This window comes from Haliotis cracherodii, unplaced genomic scaffold (genome assembly GCF_022045235.1).
Source record: "Haliotis cracherodii isolate W230 unplaced genomic scaffold, xgHalCrac1.p SCAF_17, whole genome shotgun sequence".
NCBI lineage: Eukaryota > Metazoa > Mollusca > Gastropoda > Lepetellida > Haliotidae > Haliotis > Haliotis cracherodii.
Window position 1 is genome coordinate 10,949,001 of NW_027266272.1, and position 27,937 is coordinate 10,976,937.

Here is a 27,937-nt window from a genome sequence, read left to right on the forward strand (position 1 = left end):
CTTGCACTCAGTAAAACATACCACTGGCGGGATATGGGCAGATCAAGCTTGTTTTTTATCACTTGTGCCAGGGAACTCTCCTAAAGATGTTTAGATGTGCACTTCTAGAATTCAAGTGGGCCTTTGATTCATCTTTTAGCTAGATAAGCAGTTAATTGTAACTTAGAAAGAGTTCCTCTTATCTTTTCAATGAGAATGTTTATTTTCTTTTCAACTTCTAGATTTCCAGATTTATTTTGTGAATCATACTGTGCATTAGGCATGTTCAAATGATCATAAATTTCCATGTGTTTGTTTAATATGGTTGTTCAAAAGTAAAACGAATGGATGTGTGTGCTGCAATTGGATCGGTTGAAAAACTTTGATGAATGGGATTCAAAGCCTGGATCCGGAAATCTTGGCTATTGACTGCATATGAATAATGTTCCTGAGTAGCATATCCCAAAATTTATGAGTTCAGCAGTTAGCATTTCAACAAAAATACTGCTTACTTTGTATATAGTGTTCGCTTAGTTTTTATCAGAACAACTTCAATTTAGAAGAAGGATAAAATAATGGGAACTTTTATATTTTACAAAGTCGATAAACAATCTGTGTTTTCAGATTTGTGAGTGTTATTTTAAGTATTTGATGCTTGGAAAGTAAAAGTTTTTAAATGAAATGTCTGGGCAAAGAATACTCAATAATACTGCAAATCTGAAAACACAGAATGTTTATCTGCTAATTTGTAACCAGGTTTCATATAATGTATATGCAAGGTATATTAGTTTTACAGTGTATGATTCTTAGTGTCCCTGCGACCCGTGAAGATTCCGGGGTAGAATAGGTCTTCAGCAACCCATGCTTGCCGTAAAAGGTGACTATGCATGTTGTAAAAGGCGACTATCGGGATCGGGTGGTCAGGCTCCCTGACTTGGTTTAAGCATGTCATCGATCCCAATTGCGTGGATCGATGATCATGGTATTAATCACTGGATTGTCTGGTCCAGACTCGATTATTTACAGACCGCCATCATATAGCTGGAATATTGCTGATTGCGGCGTTAAACAACAAACCAACCAACAAACTTAGTGTATGGACGACCAGATGGTTTTATACGAGTATCTAAATACATTTTGCCGTTAAACTACCGCAAAACTCAATCGGACAGTTTGTACCTATCTCTTGAGACCTACAGTGGATACCCGGGTAGGGTCTGGTAATAAAGAGGTGGGTACCCGGGTAGGGTCTGGTAATGGGGGGGGGGGGGGGGGGGGGGGTGTGCACCCATTAGGGTCTGGTAATAGGGGGGTGGGTACCCGGGTAGGGTCTGGTAATAAAGAGGTGGGTACCCGGGTAGGGTCTGCTAATGGGGGGTGGGTGGGTACCCGGTAGGGTCTGGTAATAGGGGGGTGGGTACCCAGGTAGGGTCTGGTAATAGGGGCGTGGGTACCCGGGTAGGGTCTGGTAATAGGGGGGTGGGTTGTAAATTTGTACTCATGGTTTTTCGCAATATTATTGGTGCCAATGGTTCTGTAATACAAGGACTTTCGAAGCCTGATTAAGACTTGACATGCTGGCCCAGTATCACACACTGTGGCTCCATGTTCACCTTGGCACTCCAGTAGCATGCGTTAAAAATATTTTACCCCAGGCCTATTTGGCATCCTTATTTTCAGCCAAGATATTGGAAAAATAGAATGAACAGTAGGTGTTATTTCTAATCACTGATTCTGCAGCGTGATCACAGGTAAATATCAAACATACCTGGGAAATAACAGACATACTGCAATAGATATGCAGAATGAAAGTCTTAAATGAGTGATCCATGCAAGGCGAGAGCTGAGACGCACATGCTGCCTGTATTTCCTACACACTGCTTTGCTTATGTACATCATGACATGTGTAAAGCATTTGGGAAAGGTCTGGGCAATATTTCCCTGGTGATCACCTATACCTAGTAGACTACTCCAGGCTTCCTCCAGTAGTAGTGAGTAACCGAGCGCATTTATTTACATGTTTATTTCATAAAAATAATTTTCTAAAGTAGTAAAGTACACATTTATGTTTGTTTTAATCAGTGAAAAAAATGCTTTCAGATGAATGGTTATTCGTATATATGGGGTTTGTAAAATAAAAAGGAAAATCAACATTTATTTTTGTTTTAAGAAAGAATATGTCTCCTTAACTTTCAAAATGTTACAATGGACACTTTTTAAATTAGAATCTGACTTATTCTCCGTTTTCTGTTTTGGATCATCGGTAACATTAAGGACAAGAATTTAAAATTGAAGGAAACATTTAAACTACAATAAATATACTAGTCACAAATCTTGTGTAGAATATCACTTGCAAGTAATGCTGTGTAATAGTAAATATTGTGAGGATATGTGCAGGCTTGGAAAATCCCTTTTCAAAGGTTACCTGCTAACATTTACCCTATAAATCACCAACAATCGGTCAAACCTGAATATCTCCTGACAGATAAGATGTAAGTAAAGCCCAGAACCATACCAGGCGGCCAAACAGATTTTCTCAACACTCATTTACCTCTGATAAAACCATCAACAGCCCTGAAAACAACGAAACCTTATCTTATTTCAATTTTTAATTGTATTTATTTGTCTTTGGTGCGGGGCCATGGTGTTGTGATAGTAAATACTTTGGTGTTGCCAGAATCTCAAAATAGATGAGGGAAAAAGTGAAATAGCTGATTAATTCTCGCAGACATCTCTGGGCAAAGCTACCAGAAGTTAATCCAGCCTTGCACGCTTCATACTTGCTTCACGTTGGGTGTCTTACTCCTGATCTAGGATAAGGCTAGCGTATGTTTTTTGACTATCAATGTCGGCACATTCTAGAGGATTGTAAGAGTTGGGAAACTTGGGTGAAGATGTGTCGAAATGAGGATAAACAGAGTGAAGGTGACAAGGAGGAGGAAGATGAGAGGAAGACTGATCAGTTCGACCAGAACTCCACCAAGGGTGCAAATAAGGTAGATTATCGGGTCGTTTAGTAGGGGATTAACTTCTTTTATCACATCATGTACTGTGGAATGAATTTATTTTATTACTTTTTCTGAGAGATTAACTTGTTTTATCACATGTCAGGGATTAACATGTTTTATCACATCATTTTGTGGGGATTAACATTTTTTATCACATGTGGTGAATTAACATTTTTTTTATCAAATGTTGTGGAGAATTAATATTTTGAGGCATTATGAAATGGGAAATTAACATGTTTTTTCACTTGTTGTCAGAGATTAACTACGTAAATAACTGAAATGTTAAAAAAGGTTATGGAGTTGTCTCATAGGAGATTATGATTGGGTCAGAAGTTAGAGCTCTGATCAATAGATCCCACTAAGTAGTTTCACATTGTAGATAGAGAATAATAGAAGGTCAGGGACTGGTATCTAGGATTGCAAACTTAGTGCCCTCCAGGGCAGGCAAAGTGAACAAAATTGTAATTTTCTTAAGATTTTTATTTCCTTGTTTTTGAATGGCATTTAGAAGTGATACACATAAGGAAGGGAATTTATGGATGTCAGCTTCTATATTAGGAGGAACACAACGTTTCTGAGTTTATTCCTTCATCCCCTTCATCCACCTGATGAAGGAGTAAGCATATACTCAGAATGTTGTGTTGCTCATAATAAAGAAGTGGACATCCGTAAATTCTCTTCCTTCTTATTCTTGCTTACAGAGGTATTTTTCATTTCATTCAGTGTCATAATGTAAAACTTTGCTTTAAAGCCTTTACTTCTACTGGTCGTGATATCAGTGAAGTATAAGTCGCCACTGCAAAGCCATAACATTGTTTATACTGGAGGCACGATACACCGATGCATCGGTGGATCGCGATATTTCACTTCCTGATTCAAGTATTGATCACAATCACACACTAAGTAAAAAATATTGATTCATACCTTAAATGTTTACTTCAATGGCTGTTACACCAATTGGTAGTGAAAATTAGTAGTAAAAAAGTAAATATTTTCATCCATTGTGCCATACTTTACGCTGCCAACTGTATGTCGTCAGTGTGCCAAGCATTTGGCCATCCTGTCTAGGAAAAAAGATGGCTTATGCACCACAGATAAGAGCACATGCAAGTATCGTGATACATACCGGATCACACAACTGTAAAAACATGAGTTCAGAATTTGTTGTCCCAGTCTTGGAATTTGTTCTGACATTGCTTTAGACATTGGCGTGAATATTGGCCTCAGAGAAGGTCCACATAAATAAATCTGCAAGTTACGGTGATGGCAAGGTGGATTATATCTTTGTTGTAGGGACTATCAGTTGTAAAACAAGTCCAACTTTCATTTAAGACAAATGTGCTCTGTGTAACCTGGCTAGACTTTGTGAGAATATGAGTGAGTGAGTGAGTTTGGTTTTACGCCGCTTTTAGCAATATTCCAGCAATATCACGGTGGGGGACACCAGAAATTAGCTTCACACATTGTACCCATGTCGGGAATCGAACCCGGGTCTTCGGCGTGACGAGCAAACGCTTTAACCACTAGGCTACCCGACAGCCCCTTGTGAGAATATGAGTACTAGTATACACTACACTAAGTCTTACACTAATACCTGTGGCTGTTTTGTCTTGTTTCATTACTCTCTTTCTCTCTTTCATCGTTATGAGGAGATTAACTAGATAATTAGAACTATTGGTGTATTTGTAGTTGGTTAGTGAACAACTCAAGAGAATGGACTGTGAATTATTTGACCAATTATCTTTTTTCCTGCTCACAACATAAGCGAAAATTTGAAAACACTTCTTCGTATTAGGATCTGAAATCCCGTCCTGATTTGTCCAATTAGGACCATATCATTATATTCATGATACTTTCAAGGTTTATCAGTTTATAGGTAATGGTAGAATCTGGGAATAATCAGGTGAGATAACGATGTAAAGCTGTGAGACATAACCAGGTACTTACATGTAGAAAACACACCTGTTTCTTAACATCAGCTGTGAAAATTAGCCAATTAACATTGATCTGGACGTGTTATCGGGCATCTTTGCGTGGAGCGCACATTTTATCATCACATTTTATATCACTTTATTGCAGTTTTAACTTTATTGGGCGAAGAGTATATATATATTTATGTCCTGACTTGAATCAGCGCCAATTTATGGCTGTGTTGGTATTCTGTATTAGAAGCTGACGAACTTATGAGGCACCAAGAAACTTTGCTTTTAAGAAGACCTTCAGTTGCCTGCCACAAAAAATACATTGTTGCAAGATGCTATTTAAAAAATATATTTAGGCTCAAAATTTTAATTAAAACAGCAACTGATTTTGCAGAACAAAATGTCTAATCTCCATACAAAATCCCAAGCCCCCCAAAGAATATCAAAAGGTCGGTCTCTTAATGTTATTCTCAACATAAAGGATTAAATATTAATTTCATTAGATACATTAATTTTGACCCTTAAGGCTATTAATAATGAATTAATTATTAAATAATATTTCTTAAAAATGATGTATTTTGTTGGAATTTTCATGTTTGGTTGTACATCAATATATTTGGGATAAACATGAAGCTGAAAATGACTTCAAAAATATGTATCTGGAATTTCTGATTTGACTGTGTAAAGAAGACTTGTTGCCATGGATATAGGAGATATACATTTCATCTACCATGAAGATCCAGGTTAGAGTTGGCCTTCAACAATTCATGCTTGTCTTACGAGGTTCGTAATGGGGACTAATTATTGTTACCTGGAAACATCATGGGTAGTAGATGGTTGATTCAAATAATATTGAAAAACAATGTCTCCTGCTGCAGCTATCAGCACAAGGTAATCAAGAGTAGAAAAATAGGTGGGGACTGATTACAAATGTCTGTTGAAGGATGGGTAACTTGGAATACTCACTGGCCAGTCTTATAGAAGGTGTATATAGACATTTAACATACTGCCTCCTACATTTCAATAAAGCGTAATAACTTAAAAGTAGTGTTAAACCCAACCCAACTCACTCACTCACTCACTCACTCACTCACTCACACACTCTCACTGGTGACTAACATTTATAACCATTCAACACACGATCTCCAAGATTACACTCTGTTTCTATTAGCTTCCTGTTTTCAACCATGGCACATCGGTACCCTGCACGGGCTAAGTTTAGCAGGTGAGAGTGGTACAATCATCATGCACATTATTTACCAGTTACTTACCTCATATCAACTGAATGTTTGTGAAAACTTTCTGGGAGAAAATTAAGAGATGTGTTGGTCTGAAAGATTGTGAATAGTAGATCAGATTTCTTGTATTCTCAATTTTAGAGGAGTTTCAATAGACCAGACTGGTTGTATTCTCAATCTGAAAATTTGCAAATAGTAGATTAGATTATTCTTGGATTGTTAGAAGATCAGACTGGTTGTTTTCTCAATCTGAAGGATTGTTAGAAGATCAGACTGGTTGTAGTCTCAATCTGTAGGATTGTTAGAAGATCAGACTGGTTGTATTCTCAAGCTGAAAATTTGCAAATAGTAGATTAGATTATTCTTGGATTGTTAGAAGATCAGACTGGTTGTTTTCTCAATCTGAAGGATTGTCAGAAGATCAGACTGGTTGTTTTCTCAATCTGAAGGATTGTTAGAAGATAAGACTGGTTGTAGTCTCAATCTGAAGGATTGTTAGAAGATCAGACTGGTTGTAGTCTCAATCTGAAGGATTGTTAGAAGATCAGACTGGTTGTAGTCTCAATCTGAAGGATTGTTAGAAGATCAGACTGTTTGTAGTCTCAATCTAAAGGATTGTTAGAAGATCAGACTGGTTGTAGTCTCAATCTGAAGGATTGTTAGAAGATCGGACTGGTTGTAGTCTCAATCTGAAGGATTGTTAGCAGATCGGATTGTTTGTAGTCTCAATCTGAAGGATTGTTGGAAGATCGGACTGGTTGTAGTCTCAATCTGAAGGATTGTTGGAAGATCTATCTAGTTGTAGTCTCAATCTGGAGGATTGTTAGATCAGACTGTTTGTAGTCTCAATCTGAAGGATTGTTAGAAGATCAGACTGGTTGTAGTCTCAATCTGGAGGATTGTTGGAAGATCTGTCTCACTGTATTCTCAGTTCCGAAGTTGGCTTCAGCCAAACAGGAAAGGTCTCTTATTAAGTTAACAAGCAGAAAAAGTTGTTTGTGTTTCAGATAGAGTAAGACGATAGTTGTAGGTTGTGTTGTTCCAGGACCGAGGCAAGTTGTACAAACTGTGCTATGCTGAAACATGGACTGTGTTGTTGATGTAGAGGTATTATGTTCTTTATTTTTTACAAAAACTGTTCTGATTTACCATTTCTGATAATGATCATTCTATCAACTGAATATTTACGCTCTCGTTTTCTACCAGATTGAAATTTTTGGATGACTTGTGAAAATATTTTTGGATTTTGTAAAGAATATATCATTAGCATGTCATATGGAGCTAGGTTTCATGTTACCTATATATTTGGTAACTTTGTAATATTGAGTTTATGGAAATGTTTGGCACATATTCCTTATAAGAGATCCTAACCCTACTTCTCCCCGACCCGTGAAGATTCCAGGGTAGACTATGCTTGTCGTAAAAGGCGACTTATGGGATCGGATGGTCAGACTCGCTGACATGGTTGATACATGTCATCGATCCCAATTGCTTGGATCGATGCTCATGCTGACAATCACTGGATTGTCTGGTCCAGACTCGATTATTTACAGACAGCGGTCATATAGCTGGAACATTGCTGAGTGCGGCGTTAAACAACAAACCAACCAACCAACCAACCTTATAAAAGAAATTTCGCTTCACATATGAATCTTTAATAGACCATTCCACTTACTCTGTGATCAAGAGAAAACGGATTTGTGCCAATGAGAGCATGAAAGGTGTAAATGTGGGTTGACTAATTAATGACCTATTAACACGACACTGAGATCACACGATGCTGTTGTAGCTACCTGTGATGGCTAGAAAAAAGGGTTGCTCTTACTCTTTTCATTGATTCAATGAGCATTTTTTTCATCAACTTCAGCAATATTCCTGCAAATCTTATGGCAGAGGACACCATAAATGGGGTTCAAACCTAGACCTTTGGCATGACGAGGGAACCACTGCTACATAGACAGCACCAGATAAGCCAGTCCTGCATAATGACTGCAGAATATCTGCCTTTAATTAAATCAACACCAGTCTATTACTGCATTGTATTTACAGGTCTACTGTCATAAAATATAGAAAAATATCAAATAGAGAGTATCAAATCTACATTAACACACTTCTGTTCTGTAGACTCTGAGCAATACAATCCTATGGGTATCTTGACATTGTCTTCATGTATCGAATTAAGAGTCTCAAATCTACAATTAAATGCCTCACTTCTGTAGACTCTGTGTGCCACATGATCCTATTGGCGTCTTGACATGAGTATCAAATCTACAGTTAAATACCTCACTTCTATAGACACTGTGTGCCACATGATCCTATGGGCGTCTTGACATGAGTATCAAATCTACAGTTAAATACCTCACTTCTGTAGACTCTGTGTGCCACATGATCCTATTGGCGTCTTGACATGAGTATCAAATCTACAGTTAAATACCTCACTTCTGTAGACACTGTGTGCCACATGATCCTATGGGCGTCTTGACATGAGTATCAAATATACAGTTAAATACCTCACTTCTGTAGACACTGTGTGCCACATGATCCTATTGGCATCTTGACATGAGTATCAAATGTACAGTTAAATACCTCACTTCTATAGACGCTGTGTGCCACATGATCCTATGGGCGTCTTGACATGAGTATCAAATGTACAGTTAAATACCTCACTTCTATAGACACTGTGTGCCACATGATCCTATGGGCATCTTGACATGAGTATCAAATCTACAGTTAAATACCTCACTTCTGTAGACACTGTGTGCCACATAATCCTATGGGTGTCTTGACATGAGTATCAAATCTGCAGTTAAATACCTCACTTCTGTAGACGCTGTGTGCCACATGATCCTATGGGCGTCTTGACATGAGTATCAAATGTACAGTTAAATACCTCACTTCTATAGACACTGTGTGCCACATGATCCTATTGGCGTCTTGACATGAGTATCAAATCTACAGTTAAATACCTCACTTCTGTAGACACTGTGTGCCACATAATCCTATGGGTGTCTTGACATGAGTATCAAATCTGCAGTTAAATACCTCACTTCTGTAGACACTGTGTGCCACATAATCCTATGGGCGTCTTGACATGAGTATCAAATCTGCAGTTAAATACCTCACTTCTGTAGACACTGTTTGCCACATGATCCTATGGGTATGTGGAGGTGCTCCTCGTGACTGGAAGTGCAGTGTGGCATATGTTAGTATGATAGGAGTTAAAGTAGGAAACAGGAAATAGAGACTTTGTTCACTTTGGGAATAACTGATGAGCTTCAAGGAATTATTCATTATCTGTCCCGAGTGAATGAATTTTGTGAATTCTGAGGTTTTCTAAGCAACTTTTAACATTAATGTATGAGGAACAGATAATCCCAGATTCTGAGTTGCAAGTAGGCTGTTCTCTATATCACCCATCTATATTTGTCATGTGAAATTTTTGAAAATGTAATTTTTCTGCTTTCAATTTAAGACATTAGTGCTTATCGTTCGCGTATATGACACTTGCTGCAGATTTGGAAAATCAGCCTCTGATCAGTAGGTTTAATATATAACTGGCAGTGTTGCTATGTTGAAGATACCAAATGTGAAAGATCAAACTACCAAACCTAGTTAATAAGAAAGCCAGATCTTAGAATCAACATATTTCGTTAAAAGATACAAGATGCTGGTTAGCCAAAAAAAAACCCCAAAATGTCAGCTTCTAATGTTCTAATGGGAAGACAGCTGCATAAAAAAGAAACGTGAAGGCATTTATTGTAGGAAACATGATGTGTGTGTTTTCAAGCAGGAGCTAATCCCCAGCCTGTAACGCAGGAGGTTATGAAAACATTCTCCAAGATGGTTGAATGAGCTGCGGCCAGTGGTCCATGGCTAGCAGAAATAGCAGAGGGCCTTCCATCACTCACTTTCCAACACTCACTGTCAGTTCATGTGTAAATGTTTCATCACCTGAATACTTACCTAATCAGTTTGTGCGAAGCACAGATAACCATGTTGCTCCAACATTCTAGACAAGATGTTCTCAGATAATAATAATAATAACAATAACAATAACAATAACAATAACAACAACAACAATAACAATATTAAGATGATAATGATAATAATAATAATTATAATAATAATAATAATAATAATTATAGTGAAACAGAAGTCTTTTTGTTTGCTGCTCAGGACCAGTCACTTCCCACTCAAAGCCGCCAATGTGTGATTTTGCGTCAAAATGTAAACATGAAATGTACATTATGCAATGCATTTAATGAGACAGTCCTACACATTGTCAGTGGAAGCCCAGCTTTGGCACAAACACAGTATCTTAAGCGACATGATGGAGTGGCTCAATCATTTTATTACCGTCCTCGCCATGCTTGTGGTAATGACACAGATGTCCATCCATGGACACTAATGTAATTGACAAGATTGAGGAAAAACATGGCAAATATGCAGACCTCGCTTTCAAAATGTCACGCTTGCATCCCAAGTACCAAGTTGTCCTACTCCCCATTGTTCTTGGTGCCTCAGGTTTGGTACCTCTCAATCTGTTGACTGACATTGGGAGAGTACCTGGGTTTGCTTCCAGGAATACAGTCCTTCTGACAATCTGGGTAATGCAGAAGACTGCAGTGTCTTCACATTTTCCAAAAAGTTCTTGGTGGGTTTAACTAGGCAGCGCTTCCTGGGAGAAGTTCCATTCGCTGTCTGGGCTGTGTAGAGGGGGCAAGGGCCCTGAGCTGACGATGAGCCTAACCAGCCTGACTGTGCCAGGATTGCCCAAACCCTCTTTGCTGCATTTCTTTTTTTGAATATGTACATAATAATAATTCTTCTTTCTTTTTTAAAAATATATAATCTGAAGACATGAAACTTCTTGCGGATAACAACTGTTTTATTGTTTGTCTTACGGTTCAGAGTTCATCTTGTCTCTTCGTTAGTTGAATAATAAATGACATTTACCTGATGAAGGGGCAAGGAGTAGCCTATTACAAGCAATAAAGAAGTTCCTATCCCCAAAATGGTTTTTGTCTTCAGATTATATATTTAAAAAAAGAAAGAGGTCCTCACATCATCGTGTTAAATGCTTATCAAAGGTCTCATTATGTAATTTGTACATTTTGAAATACTGTAATTGAGGGTTTGAATCCCGGTTCGCCCCGATTATGTTTCTATGTTTGAAACCGCCGTACCCGTGCTGGTGGGTTTCACCAAAGTGGTAAACGTCTAAGACCTACATCACTTGGGGTTTACCTCCCACATTAAGCTGAAACTCTGTGATAAAACTGGAATACTGTTAAAAGCAGTGTTAAACCCTGTTCACTCGCTCATGATGAAATAAAGCCTTCTGGTAGTGAATTCATCGCTGGACCATCTTTGTTTCAACCTCAGGTGGCACAACTTGTGAGTTGATTGCTTTACTTAAATCAAACCCTGCTTCACATATGTATCAGTGGAATTATATATGCTTGTCTTCAAGCCAAAGTTTCTTTTAATGCCCGATTGTTGGAGTTAGACAGTGTCGGCCTTCCTATTGATCCTTCACGCTGGGGAGGCTTAATAAGGAAAGATTCATCAACTAACTTGATTTGTGGATGAAAATTTGTCACCTACTTGGCGTTGGTCATTTGGTCAGCAGCACCAAGCCAGTGGTTTGTACTTCATGATCCGCTTTTACCAAGAAAGAAATTTGATTTTAATAATTCATGTTGAGATTACTATGAATGACCTGTGTTACGAGGAGATGGACTTGATTAGATTTGCTGCAATCAGTGTGTGTGTGTGTGCATCTATCATGACTGGTGGCACAACACACCTATTTTTAGACAGGTTAACATTGCTGTACTTACTGGGAAGGTAGTGTAGGATAGCCTAGTGGTTAAAGCATTTGCTCATCATGCCGAGGGATCTGTTTGATTCCCCACATTGGTTCAAATACCTGAACCCTATGTACCGTATTCGACGTAATAAGCGCCCACGGCAATATTTGCTAATATATTGGCTTGTGAACAATCCCAATTGGCACCTCTTCCGATTGATCACTGTACACAAGACTTATATTTTCGCGTATAATACGCACTCGTCTGTTATATGTACCCTTAATTATGGGCAATCAAATTCTGGAAAAATATATCTGTCGTACATAAACATTTCAGGCTGTCAGCATAAACCACAAAATTTATCTTTCAACTCTGTTTTTTTCACCAAAATATTATTCTAATAAGAGCCCCCTGTTCCTAATTTTGAGAGCGCCCTGGGCGCTTATTACGTCAAATACGGTATTTAAAACATTCTGAGATATAAATGACAAATTAAACCTTCTGTATTAAAGTATCACAAGTACTCTGAGTTTTGTTAGAGACTAGGATTGTACCTGTGTGCAGTCCAGGATTTGAGTAGGTCGGCGATCGGACCAATTTTCTTCCGAAAAACTTAAAATATAACAACACTTATTTAGATAATACATGTATACCATCCAGTCATAAAATAATACAGACTACTTTGATTAATTTACACAAATTATTTTTATTTTTTTACGCATGCAGTTTGAATCATCGTCCACAATCAGTGTTACATAGATCTACATGTCCCATGCCACTGTGAAATAATTGCACCACTGTTCCATTCACTACCATCACTACGTAATGCGAACCTCAGCAAGGAATATCTGTACAACGCTCTTTCCTAGAACGCGGGGGTCAGTTTCTTGGACCCTAATGACAGCAGTATATCGAGAGATCACTGTATCTCCAGACTCCTGTTACCAGGGTGTGTGACCAAATACATTTATTGAAGGTGTTGTGTCTTTGCAGTAATTCATGAATATGTCTGATTTATGTTATCCCTTGGAGATAGTTGTATTTTGTTTATCATCCTGCGTTGCACATGTTCTCTCTTAGAGTGGAAATATTATGTATATCATCCCATGTTGCAGGTGTTCTCTTCAAGAAGAGATATTGTGTATATGACCCTATGTTGCAGGTGTTCTTTTGGACCAGAGATATTTGGTATATCATCCCATGTCTCTTGGATATGTTATCTTATTTGTATCATCCTTTGGGTTGCAGTGTTCTCTTGGAGTGGAGATTTGTTGTATTGGTCCTGTGTTACAGGTGTTATCTTGGATTGGAGATATTATATATATCACCCTGTTACAGGTGTTCTCTTGGAGTGGAGATATTATATATATCACCCTGTTACAGGTGTTCTCTTGGAGTGGAGATGTTTTGTATATCGCCCTGTTACACGTCTTCTCTGGAATCGAGATATTTTGTATTGGCCCTGTGTTACAGGTGTTCTCTTGGAGTGGAGATATTACATATATCACCCTGTTACAGGTGTTCTCTTGGAGTGGAGATATTACATGTATATATCACCCTGTTACAGGTGTTCTTTTGGAGTGGAGATGTTTTGTATATCACCTTGTGTTACAGGTGATCTCTGGAGCAGAAATATTTTGTATATCGCCTTGTGTTACAGATGATCTCTTGGAGTGGAGATATTATATATATCACCTTGTGTTACGGGTATTCTAATGGAGCAGAAATATTTTGTATATCTCCTTGTGTTACAGGTGTTCTCTTGGAGTGGAGATGTTTTGTATATCGCCTTGTGTTACAGGTGATCTCTTGGAGTGGAGATATTATATATATCGCCTTGTGTTACGGGTATTCTCTTGGAGCAGAAATATTTTATATATTGCCTTGTGTTACAGATGTTATCATGATATTATATATATCATCTTCTGTCTTGCAGGTGTTGTCTCTTGGAGCGGAGGTGTTGCCCGAATACAAGCTACAGTCCCCACGCATCCACAGCTGCACCATCCTCCACTACTCTGCGTTCAAGGCGGTGTGGGACTGGATCATCCTGCTGCTGGTGATCTACACTGCCGTCTTCACCCCTTACGTCGCAGCCTTCCTGCTGGGTGAGGAGAAGAAGAACCGTGTGCGTGAAACAATGCAGGAACGTTACTCCAGCCCTCTGAACATTATTGACCTCATAGTTGATATAATGTTTATCGTCGACATTCTTATAAACTTCCGTACCACTTATGTGAACAAGAACGATGAAGTGGTGAGCCACCCAGGGAAGATAGCAGTGCATTACTTCAAGGGATGGTTCCTTATTGATGTTGTTGCTGCCATTCCTTTTGATCTCCTTCTTTTTGGGTCCGAAACCGATGAGGTAAGCCTTTCCACACACCAACTGAGGGTCTGACCAAAACATCAAAACATGCATTTTTTCTCTGTAAGAAGCAGCTAAACAATATTTTTGGACCAAAACTCATATTTCAGAGCATCCAACATGTCCAGCGAAAGCTACCAAATCACACATACGTTCAATGTATAGAATAACATACGTAATATGCGTAATATGTAATGCGTTATTAACATGCATTATAAGTCACTAATATTCCTGTTCATAAACAGATTAACTATATTGTCTTGATGTTTATAACTATGTCTTTGTCAATTCAACATAATTTCTCTTCAATGTCGTCGTAGCAGTAGACTACATTTGTTAGCCTTCGATGCGTCATAAAATCATCATAAAATAAAGGATAGGGAAAAAAGTGTCGTCATCGCCAAGTAGTGTTTAACTTACAAGTATGTTATTGTATGATCAAAAGAACCATGGTTTAATACTTATGAACACTGTCACATTGTCATGTCCACTTGTTCAAAGCTGCGTTAAATCCATCTCACTCACTCACTCACTCTAGCTCTGCTTTGACCTTCATTTCAGACCACCACCCTCATCGGCTTGCTAAAGACAGCACGGTTGTTACGACTTGTACGCGTCGCCCGGAAGCTAGATAGATACTCCGAATATGGTGCTGCTGTCTTGTTGTTGCTAATGGCAACGTTTGCTCTCATTGCTCATTGGCTGGCTTGTATATGGTATGCAATTGGGAATGTTGAGCGGCCATATTTACCCGAACCTAAAATCGGGTGGCTGGACGAACTAGCCCGACAAACCCATCAGTTTTACCCGGCGAATGCTACTGGTGGTGGCCCCACCATCAAGTCCAAGTACATCACAGCACTGTATTTTACATTTAGCTCTCTAACAAGTGTGGGGTTTGGAAACGTTTCACCGAATACCAACTCTGAGAAGATATTTTCTATACTCATCATGTTAATAGGATGTGAGTATGATTTACTTATATTATCTAAGTTGTGTACTCCCCAGGGAGCTGAAAATGCAATTTGAGTGTGTTATAATTATATATGTTGTAATTATGTTAACATGAATTGGGAAACATTTAATTCCAATGTAGAAATTTTTACTGACATTAACTGCAGATTTGGGTTGATTTACTTATATTATCTAAGTTGTGCACTCCCCAGGGAGCTGAAAATGCAATTTGAGTGCGTTATAATTATATATGTTGTAATTATGTTAACATGAATTGGGAAACATTTAATTCCAATGTGGAAATTTTTACTGACATTAACTGCAGATTTGGGTTGAATGTGAACCTCTGGGCAAGTCAAGATGAATAGTCCACATTATCTCAAACCTGTCTTCAGTGTAGTGCTGTGTCATAGCATTTGGACTCAGAAACATCTTTCAAGAAAGTTTGTTTTAGTCCTGCTGCCTTCGTCCCACATCTCCACACAAATACATGGCTTCCTCATTTAACATTGTCAGAAATCCCATTTACATTCAACAGGTTTTTCTGTTTTCAGTTTCAAGTTTGGACTTAAATGAATTTACCAGAGACCATTTAGCCAATACTCTGTTACTCTTGAAAAATCGAAGACAACAATTGATAAAAAAAATCCATGTCAGTGAAAGCTATGAACCCATTTCACAATTTCTTATATACATCTCCCAATTGAGAATTCATTCTATGGAAAAATGAGCTGGAATTCACTTGTTAACTGTTGCAGAGATACTTGCTTCAGTACATTATTTATTGATTTTTTACCTCAAAAGGCCCACAAACTTACCATCAACTTGCAATGGCAAAGGGTATTGTAAGTGCATACAACTTCAAACAAAGGGATAGCGTGGTTGAAAATTTTGTTTCATGGTTGAGAGTGTTTATGTGTACTGTAAATGATTCAAAGATGTATACTGTATTCGACGTAATAAGCGCCCAGGGCGCTCTCAAAATTAGAAATAGGGGGCTCTTAATAGAATATTATTTTGTCGGAAGTTGAGTTGAAAGATAAATTTCTTGGTTTATGCAGACAGCCTGAAATGTTTATATACGACAGATATATTTTTCCAGAATTTAATTGCCCATAATTAAGGGTGCATATAACACACAAGTGCGTATTATACGCGAATAAATAAGTATTGTGTACATTGATCAATCGGAAAGGGTGCTAATTGGGATTGTTTACGAGCCAATATGTTAGCAAATATCACCGTGGGCGCTTATTAGAGCAGGGCGCTTATTACGTCGAATACGGTATGTGTTTTTTCAAATGTTCCATGAGTCCAGACAGGTTTGTAGTTTTCCAAGAGGTTAAAACATTAGCTTGTCACTCCAAAGGCCTGAGTTAGATTCCCACATGGCTACTGGGTGTGAAGCCCATCCCTGATGTACCATGTCTTGATATGGGTGGAATATTGCTGAATTGGCATAAAATTCTGCTAACCCTTAGAGTCAGATATGTTCTCTATATCATAGCACTTCTTTTGGAAGATGTACGGCATTGGCAACTCACTGCCTCTATGTATACATGTATATATATACACATGCATCTTGTTCACTTGTTTTGAGGCTTTCACACTGTAGTGTGATGTTGAATGTGTGTTGCAGCTCTGATGTACGCCAGTATCTTCGGTAATGTTTCCGCCATCATTCAGCGGTTATACTCAGGCACAGCCAGATATCACACGCAGATGTTACGAATCAAAGAATTTATCCGATTCCATCAAGTTCCAAATCCACTTCGGCAGAGATTAGAAGAATATTTCCAGCATGCTTGGTCGTATACTAATGGTATTGACATGAACATGGTGAGTACCCAACTTGTGCGTGCAATTTTCATAACATTGTTTGGGGGCACGGGTAGCCCTGTATTCTACAGCTTTCGCAGTGCAGAGTTGTGTCCCTTGGGCAAGCCAGGAACCTATGATCATGATATTTTCATTTTTGTTTAGTTAGTTGTGGTATTCAACACGTAATGATCTTTTCTTTGTAAATAACCTCTGACCTCTGACCTTGTTTTGAACATACTCATTAATTTGATCAAACTGCATATTTGGCCCTGCAAACTTCTCTTCTGAAATCGCTAGACTGAAGGAGATGAACTTTGACATATGTTACTTTGTCCTCCGTGATTAGTTTCAAAATGTTTGAATATCAACGCTGACAGCAACCTTTGTTAAGTCCTTGTTGACGTTTTACACTGTAAACTATGTATCCAGGTGAGCTACAGTACCGTGGCACTAGTTTATCCTAATTATTTGTACACCACTGTGTCACTCAAACAAAATAACATGGATCATTTCTCATGCTACCAAGCACTAGTCAAGACTCACTTGTTTAATAACAATATATTGGTATATTGTTACAGCATGAAACAACACTCACATACTCACTCACTCACTCACTCCACCTCCCATCTGTTACAGGTATTGAAAAGTTTCCCTGACTGTGTCCAGGCAGATATCTGTCTGCACCTCAATAGGAACCTACTCAACAACTGCCCAGCTTTCAAAGGTAAATCCTGCTTCAGTTTTCCTACAAAGTTGAATAGGTTGGTCTTGGAAGCCAATTACAGAGAGAGGGATTTCAGAACTTTCACTTGGGCATTTAAATACTTTCTACGAATATTGTGAATTTTTCTCTTGGAAAGTGTCTAAATATAACGAGGAAAATTTAGATTCACTACCAATTCGCAATAGTTTTTTTCACTTTACTTGTTCTCTAACATATTACCCGTGGGAATTCAGGGATAGAACTTATCCCAGGTATCCCATACTTGCAAGTCGTATACGACCCATGAAGATCAGGGGTAGAACAGATCTTCAGTAACCCATGCTTGCCGTAAAAGGCGACTGTTCTTGTCGTCAGAGGTGACTAAGGGGATCGGGTGGTCAGGCTCACTGACGTGGTTGATGCATGTCATCGTATCCCAATTGCATAGATTTGATGCTCATGATGTCAATCACTGGATTGTCTGGTCCAGGCTTGATTATTTACTGGCAGCCATCATATAGCTGGAATATTGCTGAGTGCGGCGTTAAACAACAAACAAACAAACAAGTTGTATACACCGACTGATGAGGAGGGGTGGTCAGTCTCGATGGCGTGGCTGATTAAGGGTCATTGTACCCTGATGGCATGGACTGTGACTCATATTTTCAGTGACGGGGTGACCTGGTCCAGACTACCTTGATGGCTGGAATGTGACTGTGGAGTGAAAAAAACAACTTCCACTCACTGTTTGGTTCTTGTGGTTTCTCCTTAACCAACTTTGGCGCTCACCATTTATCATATACCATTTGCCAGTAGATCCCCTTGTTCCTGCTACAAGTTGTTCACGGCATGGGTGGGCCAAGTACTTAAGTCGCACTATTTTGTGCATCCATTAGGCTAGCTTGCCCCACAGTCCCCGAACCATATTATTTTCCCTTTCACCCAGCCTTTACTGTAATGCTATAGTACTAAATGAATCAAGTCTAGATTTTCCACAGCTTCTGAATCTCCCATCTCACTGAGGCTCCTTTTCAATTTAAATGATGTAGTTTCTTGTTTCTATCAGAATTATATATTTTCAGAGACTAAGTGTAAGTCTACCATTAGGCTTACCTGAAACCTATTACCTCATGGGTTGGAATCCCAGCTCATCCTAATCATGTCAGCCTTACCCATGCTTTTCGGTTTCACCAAAGTTATAAATCCCTAAAATCTGCATAACTTAGGGATTTCATCCCACATAAGTTGATACCGTATTTGGCGCTCTCAAAATTAGAAATAGGGGGCTCTTATTAGAATATTATTTTGAGTTGAAAGATCTTAAATTTCATGGTTTATGCTGACAGCCTGAAATGTTTATATACGACAGATATATTTTTCCAGGATTTAATTACCCATAATTAAGGGTGCATATAACATACGAGTGCATATTATACACAAATTAATAATTCTTGTGTACATTAATCAATTGGAAGAGGTGCTAATTGAGATTGTTCACTAGCCAATATATTAGTAAATATCGCCGTGGGCGCTTATTAGAGCAGGGCACTTATTACGTCGAATACGGTATATGATATAACTGCAGTAATTTTCAAAACAGAGTTAAACCAAACTCACTCACTCACTCACTTAAGGTAGTTAAACAAATGTTTTGTTGCAGGAGCCAGCCCGGGTTGTTTAAGAGCCCTGTCAATGCAATTTAAAACCACACATGTTCCTCCGGGCGACACTCTTGTACATCGGGGCGATGTGTTGACAGCATCATACTTCATATCTCGGGGGTCTATAGAGATTCTCAGAGATGATATCGTGGTAGCAATATTAGGTAAGTGATAATAGATGACACTCTTGAACATCAGATACTTAATATCTCAGGATCTATTCTCAGAGATGATGTTGGAGTTTGTAATTGGTATAGTAGAACATTAGATATAAAAAGTAGTATTTTCGATTTGATCCTGCAGAATGTTCAATTGACTATTCGTATTATCCAAAATCCAAAACTCACAAAGAAAACCAGCTGTCATATTTGAACATATCTGATGAGTTTCTTTTTAATATCATAAGGTTTTTCATTATTTTCGATTGGACATTTCTGGCAGCCAAAAAGGCACCGGATCCTACTTCATCCTTTGCTCGTCTGATTACATAGATTGATGTTCGTTTATGTTTTTGTTTCCAGGGAAGGATGACGTCTTTGGTGAGAATTTGTGTAAACATGATACAGTGGGGAAGTCGAGTTGTAATGTCCGTGCCTTGACATATTGTGATCTTCATAAGATTCATCGAGACGACCTACTGGATATACTCGATATGTACCCAGAGTTTTCAGACCACTTTGTTGACAATCTTGAGATTACCTTCGACCTTAGAGACGTAAGTCATGGCATGCTTCGGATGAATTCTGCATCCTGAGGGGAAAGAAAATATCCCCAGAACCTAATGTTTACGGAAATAGCAATTAGAAAAGGGGTTCCAAGGGGTAGACACCATACTCTTATGTAACCATGGTAACTAGTCCGCAGCTCATTTCGGACTTGTGGTTAATTTAATAAATAGATTTTCAGCAGAAATAACTAGTGTGTCCAGATTGTCATAGTCTCGGACTAACGGACCAGTGGGCGTGTCTATCCACCGATCAGGTGACAAGGCTCTGTGATGGGCTGATTGTGCGTCATCATACCCAGATGGTTGCTCATGCTAATAATCATTGGATTGCCTGGTCCAAACCTGATCACTGGCAGGCCGACATGATATAGTAGTGAATGCGGCATTAAACTATTCTACCATGAATTTGGAAAATACTTGATTCTGATTGGTTAGTCAGAAGAGGTTTGAATTCACAACAACCTCTGATTGGAACAGCAAACTAAGATTTTGATTTTGTTGCCATGTGCCATATGTTATTATCTTTCAGTTAATAGTTTGTGGAAGATAAGTTGTAATTGTCAAGACTAAATTGATATAGAGTAATAAAATGATTGATTAAAAATTGTCATGAAATTGGATCACATATTTTTTTTGGTCAAAGTAAGAAATCTGAGGAGGGAATAATTCATATTTTAAGGTGACATCAGCTCTCTCTTTTTATTCTGTATCACATATTTAGGCCCATCGTCTGCTGGAAGCTTCATTTTTTGTGATTTTTTCTCCAAAGTAAAAAGGAGTTAATTTCATCAAAATCTATGTATCAAGGACAGGGGACACATATTATGCAAAGAATTTCACTTGGACCTGTCGACTCGCGATTTTCGAGATATTATTGTCAAATTGAGCATCATTAGTTTTATGGATGTTTTTTTTATCTTAAACACAGTTATCTTGAACACAGTAATCTCAAGATAATTTTGCCTGTATGGCATGTCAGCAGGAGAAAATAAGTGTAAAGTTGGATTGTAATTTCAAATATCTTTGTGATAATAAAGATATATGGGATCATTTCTGTGAGTATTTTTCCAGGAGGAGCTTGTTGTACGGAGCGATGGAAGGAACAAGACTCGTCACGTAAAACGATGGTGCAGGGCAGCATCTCCATACAGGGCATCAATAGACTCACAAGGTGCGTGGAGCTTACACAATACTCCATTTGTATCAATCAGTCAATGACTATTATGTTTACTTGTGATGGTATCACTCCTAACATAGGCTTTGTATAGGCTGTGTTCTGGTTTCCTTCCATTTGATTTCCAGGCGATGTTACAATTAGTGTATGTGCGAGTCGATGATGTCATCAGTGTACACACAAAACATGTTACAATTAGTGTTCAGATGAAACAATGATCTCATGACTAGTGTACATGCAAAACGGTGATGTCACGATTTGTTTATACACAGAACATGATGTTGCAATTAGTGAACACACAAAATGGTGATGTCATGTGAGTGTACACACAAATGGTGATGTCACAGCCAATGAATGGAATAGGTGTGTCAAGCATTATGTGAAAGTATCATGAATGTTGAAAAAACCAAACCTTGTAATTGAAATGTAAATGTAATGTAAATAAGAGGGGCGGTCGGGTAGCCTAGTGGTTAAAGCGTTTGCACGTCACACCGAAGACCCGGGTTCTATTACCGACATGGGTACAATGTGTGAAACCCATTTCTGGTGTCCCCTGCCGTGATATTGCTGGAATATTGCTAAAAGTGGCGTAAAACCATACTCATTCAATGCAAATAAGAACATGCAATCATCCCTGAGGCCATTGGAGAAACTACAGATGTTATCAAGTCAGATATAGGGCAATGAAGGAGATTATACATGTATGTTTACATGAAATGTTTATTCCAGGTTTTGACGACGATGTTCCTGTAGTTGCAATGTCAGGTATGTCGTGTATGTAGATGCAGATAGGGATCTCATTAAAGGGACACTGTCACAACAGGTTGGCATGGTAACCTGAATAGCTGAGATGTGGAATAAATTTGACAATGTCCCTCTAACAAATGTTTATCTGGGATGAAAATAAATATGAAATTATTCACAACCATGTCAGAATTTGAACGCAATATAATAGTTGGGGTGTCTCGATACACATCCCTTGTATGTACATCTCCAAAGTAATAGCAGTATTCAAAAAGGTGCAACATTATTGTGAGTTGGTCCTTTCTGAAATTATTTTTACATTGGACTCGGACAGTTATTGAATTGAAAGTTATCCCAGCTGAAAATGAAGGCTGTGTTTGTGTGCATTGGTGTCGTTTCTCTTCTGTGAGCGATGCAGACCTGATATGGCTGCTGTCTCTGTGATATGCATCACAAGCTCCGCCTATTTCAAAATAAATACTATTATACACATTTCATATCTTACAATGCGTTAATACGAGGTTAGACATGGTTCAGTTCGAGGTCCCAGATTTACATGTCTTTCGTGGTATACTGAAACACTATATGAACTCACCATTCTAGCATCTTATAGTATATATTAGATGGTATAGAATGAGCTGTAACACTGCTAGTGGTGGGGTACTCTCGTCTATAAGTCAGCATCTTGTCGTGCCAAGTCTTGAGTTTGATTTCCCACATGAATAAAATTTGTGGAACTCATTTCTTATGTCAATGTGATATTTCTGGAATCTTGCCAGAAGCGGTGTAAAACCCTACTCACTTTCTCAGAAACTAGTTGGGTTTTTAGAAAAAAACATGATTAGAAGTATCCAGTAGACCAAATGTTCAGTTTCAGCAGACACATGCTTCTTATATTATTAACGCTGTAATACGGAACAATTTCTTCTTGTTTCCATGGTTACCTCAGTGTCACATGACCACTGCTTTTGTCTGTAATCAGTCTTTTCACATGTAAAACCAAGTTAAGAAAATCATTTCATTTGTTCACAAACATAAGCTGTCTGCTCAAAAGTTTTCCCCAAAAGTTTTTTCTTTCACTTTTTAAGCCTTTTGAAATTTGGAATTGCACCAAAGATATACAACATTGTTGTGTCTAGCATTGAATTGGTGATAACTGTGTTTCTATGGTGTTTCAGTGTACATTACTGTTCTGTGTTGTAGCTGCAATGCCAGCCTCTGTTGTGATGAACTGTGGTAGTTCTAGCTTGTGCACTGCTGTATTGCCTATATGTGTTCTGTGAACTGCATGTGGTTAGGTTACAAGGAGTTATCCCCCTTTGATTAAGAAGAACAGTTGCATCTTCCTAAAAGTGTAGTTACTGTGAACTTACAGATCTGTTAAGGATCAATTACTTTCTCACAATCAAAACTATGCAAATTGGGCTTCCCAAGCATGTTACTGTTTGTAGGCTTTAAACTGAGCTGTGCTTAGATGAAATTTTTAAACTTGAAAGCCAAGAGGTTTCTCAATATTTTGTCTTGAAAGAAAACTAATTAAAAGTACTGTGATTATGAACGCAACTGTCCGATTGAATTGGAAACAGTGATCAGTCTCCAGACATTTGCTTTCCCTGTCAAGTGAAAGAGAACATTTTTACAAGAGTGCGAAATCACTTTGGGTTTTCTCATGGGCACACAATGCATTCCTCCAACTTTATCTAGGTATATTTTGAAACAATGTTTCAATGACATTAGGTACATTGCCTCCATGGCAATAGGTACAATGTTTCAATGACATTAGGTACATTGCCTCAATGGCAATAGGAACAGTTCTTCACTGGCAATAGGTACAATGTTTCAGGGACATTAGGTACATTGCCTCAATGGCAATAGGAACAGTTCTCAACTGGCAATAGGTACAATGTTTCAGTGACATTAGGTACATTGCCTCAATGGCAATAGGAACAGTTCTCAACCGGCAATAGGTACAATGTTTCAGTGACATTAGGTACATTGCCTCAATGGCAATAGGAACAGTTCTCAACCGGCAATAGGTACAATGTTTCAGTGACATTAGGTACATTGCCTCAATGGCAATAGGAACAGTTCTCAACTGGCAATAGGTACAATGTTTCAGTGACATTAGGTACACTGCCTCAATGGCAATAGGAACAGTTCTTCACTGGCAATAGGTACAATGTTTCAGTGACATTAGGTACATTGCCTCAATGGCAATAGGAACAGTTCTCAACTGGCAATAGGTACAATGTTTCAGTGACATTAGGTACATTGCCTCAATGGCAATAGGAACAGTTCTCAACTGGCAGTAGGTACAATGTTTCCGCGTCAATTGGAATAATGTTTTCATGTCTGTAGGAACAATGTGTAATGGACATGTGAACCTATCTTCAATGGATAAGTTACAGTTATTCATTGTATTAGACACAATGCTTCACTGTTATAAAGCACAATGCTTCAATGGCAACAGCATGGTGTTTCAATGTGTTAGACACAGTGCTTCAATGTTATTAATCACGGTGTTTCAATGTATTAGACACAGTGCTTTAATGTTATTAATCACAGTGTTTCAATGTGTTAGATACAGTGCTTCAATGTTATTAATCATAGTGTTTCAATGTGTTAGATACAGTGTTTTAATGTTATAAGGACAGTGCTTCAATTGCAATAGGCACAGTGTTTCAATGTGTTATACAGAATGCTTCATTGTTATAATCACAGTGTTTCAATGTGTGAGACATTATGTTCAATGTTTCAATATTATTAAGCACTGTGTTTCAATGCCAATAGGTGCAATACTAATTGTGTTTGACACAGTGTTGCAATGTTATTACCGTATATGCACAATATTTCAATGGCAATAGGTACAGTGGTTTAATGTCTTAGACACAATGCTTCAACATCATTAAGCACTATCTGTTTCTCGCTACATGAGGGTTATGCTGATGAGACATCAACATTGAGGAGTTAATGCTTGAATTGCACCTTGACTACTTAATGTAATAGGGGGCACGGGTGGCCCAGTCGTCAAAGGTGCTGCGATTCGAGTTGCGTCCCTTGGGCACGCCAGAAAGCTATGATTGTGGGTTCGATTCCCGGTTCGCCCCGATTATGTGTCTAGGTTTGTCAGCACCATACCCGTGCTCATGGGTTTCACCGAGGTGGTAAACGTCTGAGACCTGCATCACTTCGGGCTTTCCTCCCACATTAAGCTGACACGCCGCGATATAACTTGAATACTGTTAAAAGCGGCGTTAAACCTAACTCACTCACTCACTCACTCACTCACTCACTCACTCACTCACTCACTCACTTAATGTTATAGCATGTACAGTGCTTCGTGAACTTGTAACAGTTATTTTGAAATGTATTTCTGCATGTGTCATGATCTTCTGACAAATATTTTATTCATAGTGTGATCAGAAGTATGAAGCCCAATATGCTGGTTTTCCCCACTATGATATTACTGGAATAGTGCTAAAAGCCATACTGGATACTTGGATCATTACCAGGGGAGACAACTATCTGACCTCAAGGCATTGTGTTGGTCCAAGCCATATCACATACCTGCAGCCATTATGAATCTGATTATGGAGCAGAGCACTCACTCACTCACTCACTCACTCACTCACTCACTCATTCACTCACTCACTCACTCACTCACTCACTCACTCACTCAATCACTCACTCACCCATCCACTCACTCACTCACTCACTCACTCACTCAAACACTCACTCACTCACTCACTTACCCACCCACCCACCCACCCATCCACTCACTCACTCACTCACTCACTCACTCACTCACTCACGCACATATGTAGTAGCCATGGTAGTAGTAGTAGTGCCATATGCCCATCAGAAATACCGTTACAGTGTTGTACTTGTTGTTGTTTCTCAGTCCTCACTGTCCAGAGTTGTGTCCCTTTGCAGCCAGGGCTCACTGGTTCTGGGTTCAAATCCCAGACTATGCTCCTGTTGGGATCCTTGGTGTTTCTGCACCTGAAGTTCACTCGTATACTTAGGGACAGGCCTCAGCAGTAGATTATCATTAACGATCACTGCTGCACCCATGAGTGTACCATATTTGACGTAATAAACGCCAAGGGCACTCTCAAAATTAGAAATAGGGGGCTCTTATTAGAAAATATTTTTGGTGAGAGATAAAACAAAGTTGAAAGATCGTAAATTTTGTGGTTTATGCTGACAGCCTGAAATGATACAAAAGAAAAGTCTGTGCTTGTTATACACGACAGATATATTTTCCAGAATTTAATTACCCATAATTGAGGGTGCTTATAACACTCGAGTGCATATTATACACGAATAAATAAGCGTACATTGATCAATCGGAAGGGATGCTTATTGGGATTGTTCACTAGCCAATATATATGTAATTGATACATTGTAATACCCTGCTGCTTAGACACATGCGCAGATGCTCTTGTCAGAAGAGGGCGGTCGGGTAGCCTAGTGGTTAAAGCGTTCGCTCGTCACACCGAAGACCCGGGTTCGATTCCCGACATGGGTACAATGTGTGAAGCCCATCTCTGGTGTCCCCCGCCGTGACATTGCTGGAATATTGCTAAAAGCGGCGTAAAACCATACTCACTCACTCACTCACTCTTGTCAGAAGACTTCTGTTGTAAACTATCTTACACAATGCTTGAATGCTGACAGTTAATCCCTTTGCTTCTCCTCAAACCAACATGATGACATTACACTGATATTTCGAGTACCAGGCTGAGCACAATCAAAATCTACATCATATTGCTTCATGGGAACAATCAGAAGATCGATAACAAACTTGGTCAATGAAAATGTGAAAATTGCATGTTCATTTTTATCAACACCTATAGTAAGGGGCCAGCCTTCATATTCTGGTAGGGAGGGTCCTTTGATTTATTTTTTACAAAAATTAATGTTACCAGAAAAGCTGGAGAAATACATGTCCTCAAGTTTTACAACCACAACAAAACAGTTCACTGAACATGAGTGTTCTGAACAAAACTATATGGTGCCTTTCAGAGAAGGGGTTGGGTTGCCTAGTTAAAGCGTTCACTCGTCATGCCGAAGAACTGGGTTCAATTCCCAACATGGGTACAATGTGCGAAGCCCATCTATGGTGTCCCCCGCTGCGATATTGCTGGAATTTGCTAGTATTGATTAAAACCATACTCTTTCACTCACTCCTTTTATAGAAAATAATTGTATATCTCGAATCACTGACTGAAAAAAAACACTCTTACAAAAATTTCCAGATCTGGTCAGCCCTGAAGTGGAGCATTGGATACATATATACTACTCAAAAGAAGTTAAGGATCACCCAATTCTTTCATATTGGTAATGTTAATCTGTCATGGCATGAGAGATTAACTATTGTAATATGGAAGAATCAGGTGATCCTTAACTTCTTTTGAGTATTATATTATGACACACTGAACTCTGTATTTCAGACGAACCAGGGCACAATTACATTCACCGAGGAGGAAGAACGTTCAGCCATCGTGACGACATGCCACCAGGTGGCTATGACTCCAGTGATGAAGAGATACGTGAGAGTGGTGCCGGAATCCTGGAATTCTCTCCTGCAAAAGCAGGCCAAGATGTCACCCCAGCCAACTTTGACTTTGAGCCAAAGGATGAGAAGAAACGATCTGGAACAGGGCTATCTTCTATTGCAGGTACCGTCAAACAAGGTATCGGTATATATATTCAGATTATCGTAGCTTGTAGGTTTTCCTTCAACTAGGAGTTGCACGTAGGTATTGTTCATATTAGTCTTTATTGCTTCAGTTAGACCACGCCTTTTTTGTCTTTGTTAG

The 27,937-nt window shown here is 38.7% G+C and overlaps 1 protein-coding gene across 6 annotated transcripts in view; it reads left to right on the plus strand.

Moving 5' to 3' along the window:
* The window catches only part of LOC139464887 (voltage-gated inwardly rectifying potassium channel KCNH6-like), a 228,704-nt gene that overhangs the window by 191,770 nt on the left and 8,997 nt on the right, over nt 1–27,937 (plus strand). For 4 of the 6 annotated variants that reach the window (XM_071246458.1, XM_071246461.1, XM_071246462.1 and 1 more), the window contains 9 exons: nt 13,897–14,328; nt 14,890–15,292; nt 16,922–17,121; nt 17,740–17,827; nt 19,467–19,631; nt 19,989–20,182; nt 21,266–21,365; nt 22,098–22,133; nt 27,569–27,811. In XM_071246458.1, coding sequence (XP_071102559.1) covers nt 13,897–14,328; nt 14,890–15,292; nt 16,922–17,121; nt 17,740–17,827; nt 19,467–19,631; nt 19,989–20,182; nt 21,266–21,365; nt 22,098–22,133; nt 27,569–27,811 — 1,861 coding nt within the window. The remainder of the gene's footprint in view (nt 1–13,896; nt 14,329–14,889; nt 15,293–16,921; nt 17,122–17,739; nt 17,828–19,466; nt 19,632–19,988; nt 20,183–21,265; nt 21,366–22,097; nt 22,134–27,568; nt 27,812–27,937) is intronic. The other 2 variants (XM_071246459.1, XM_071246460.1) reach the window with 2 other exon arrangements.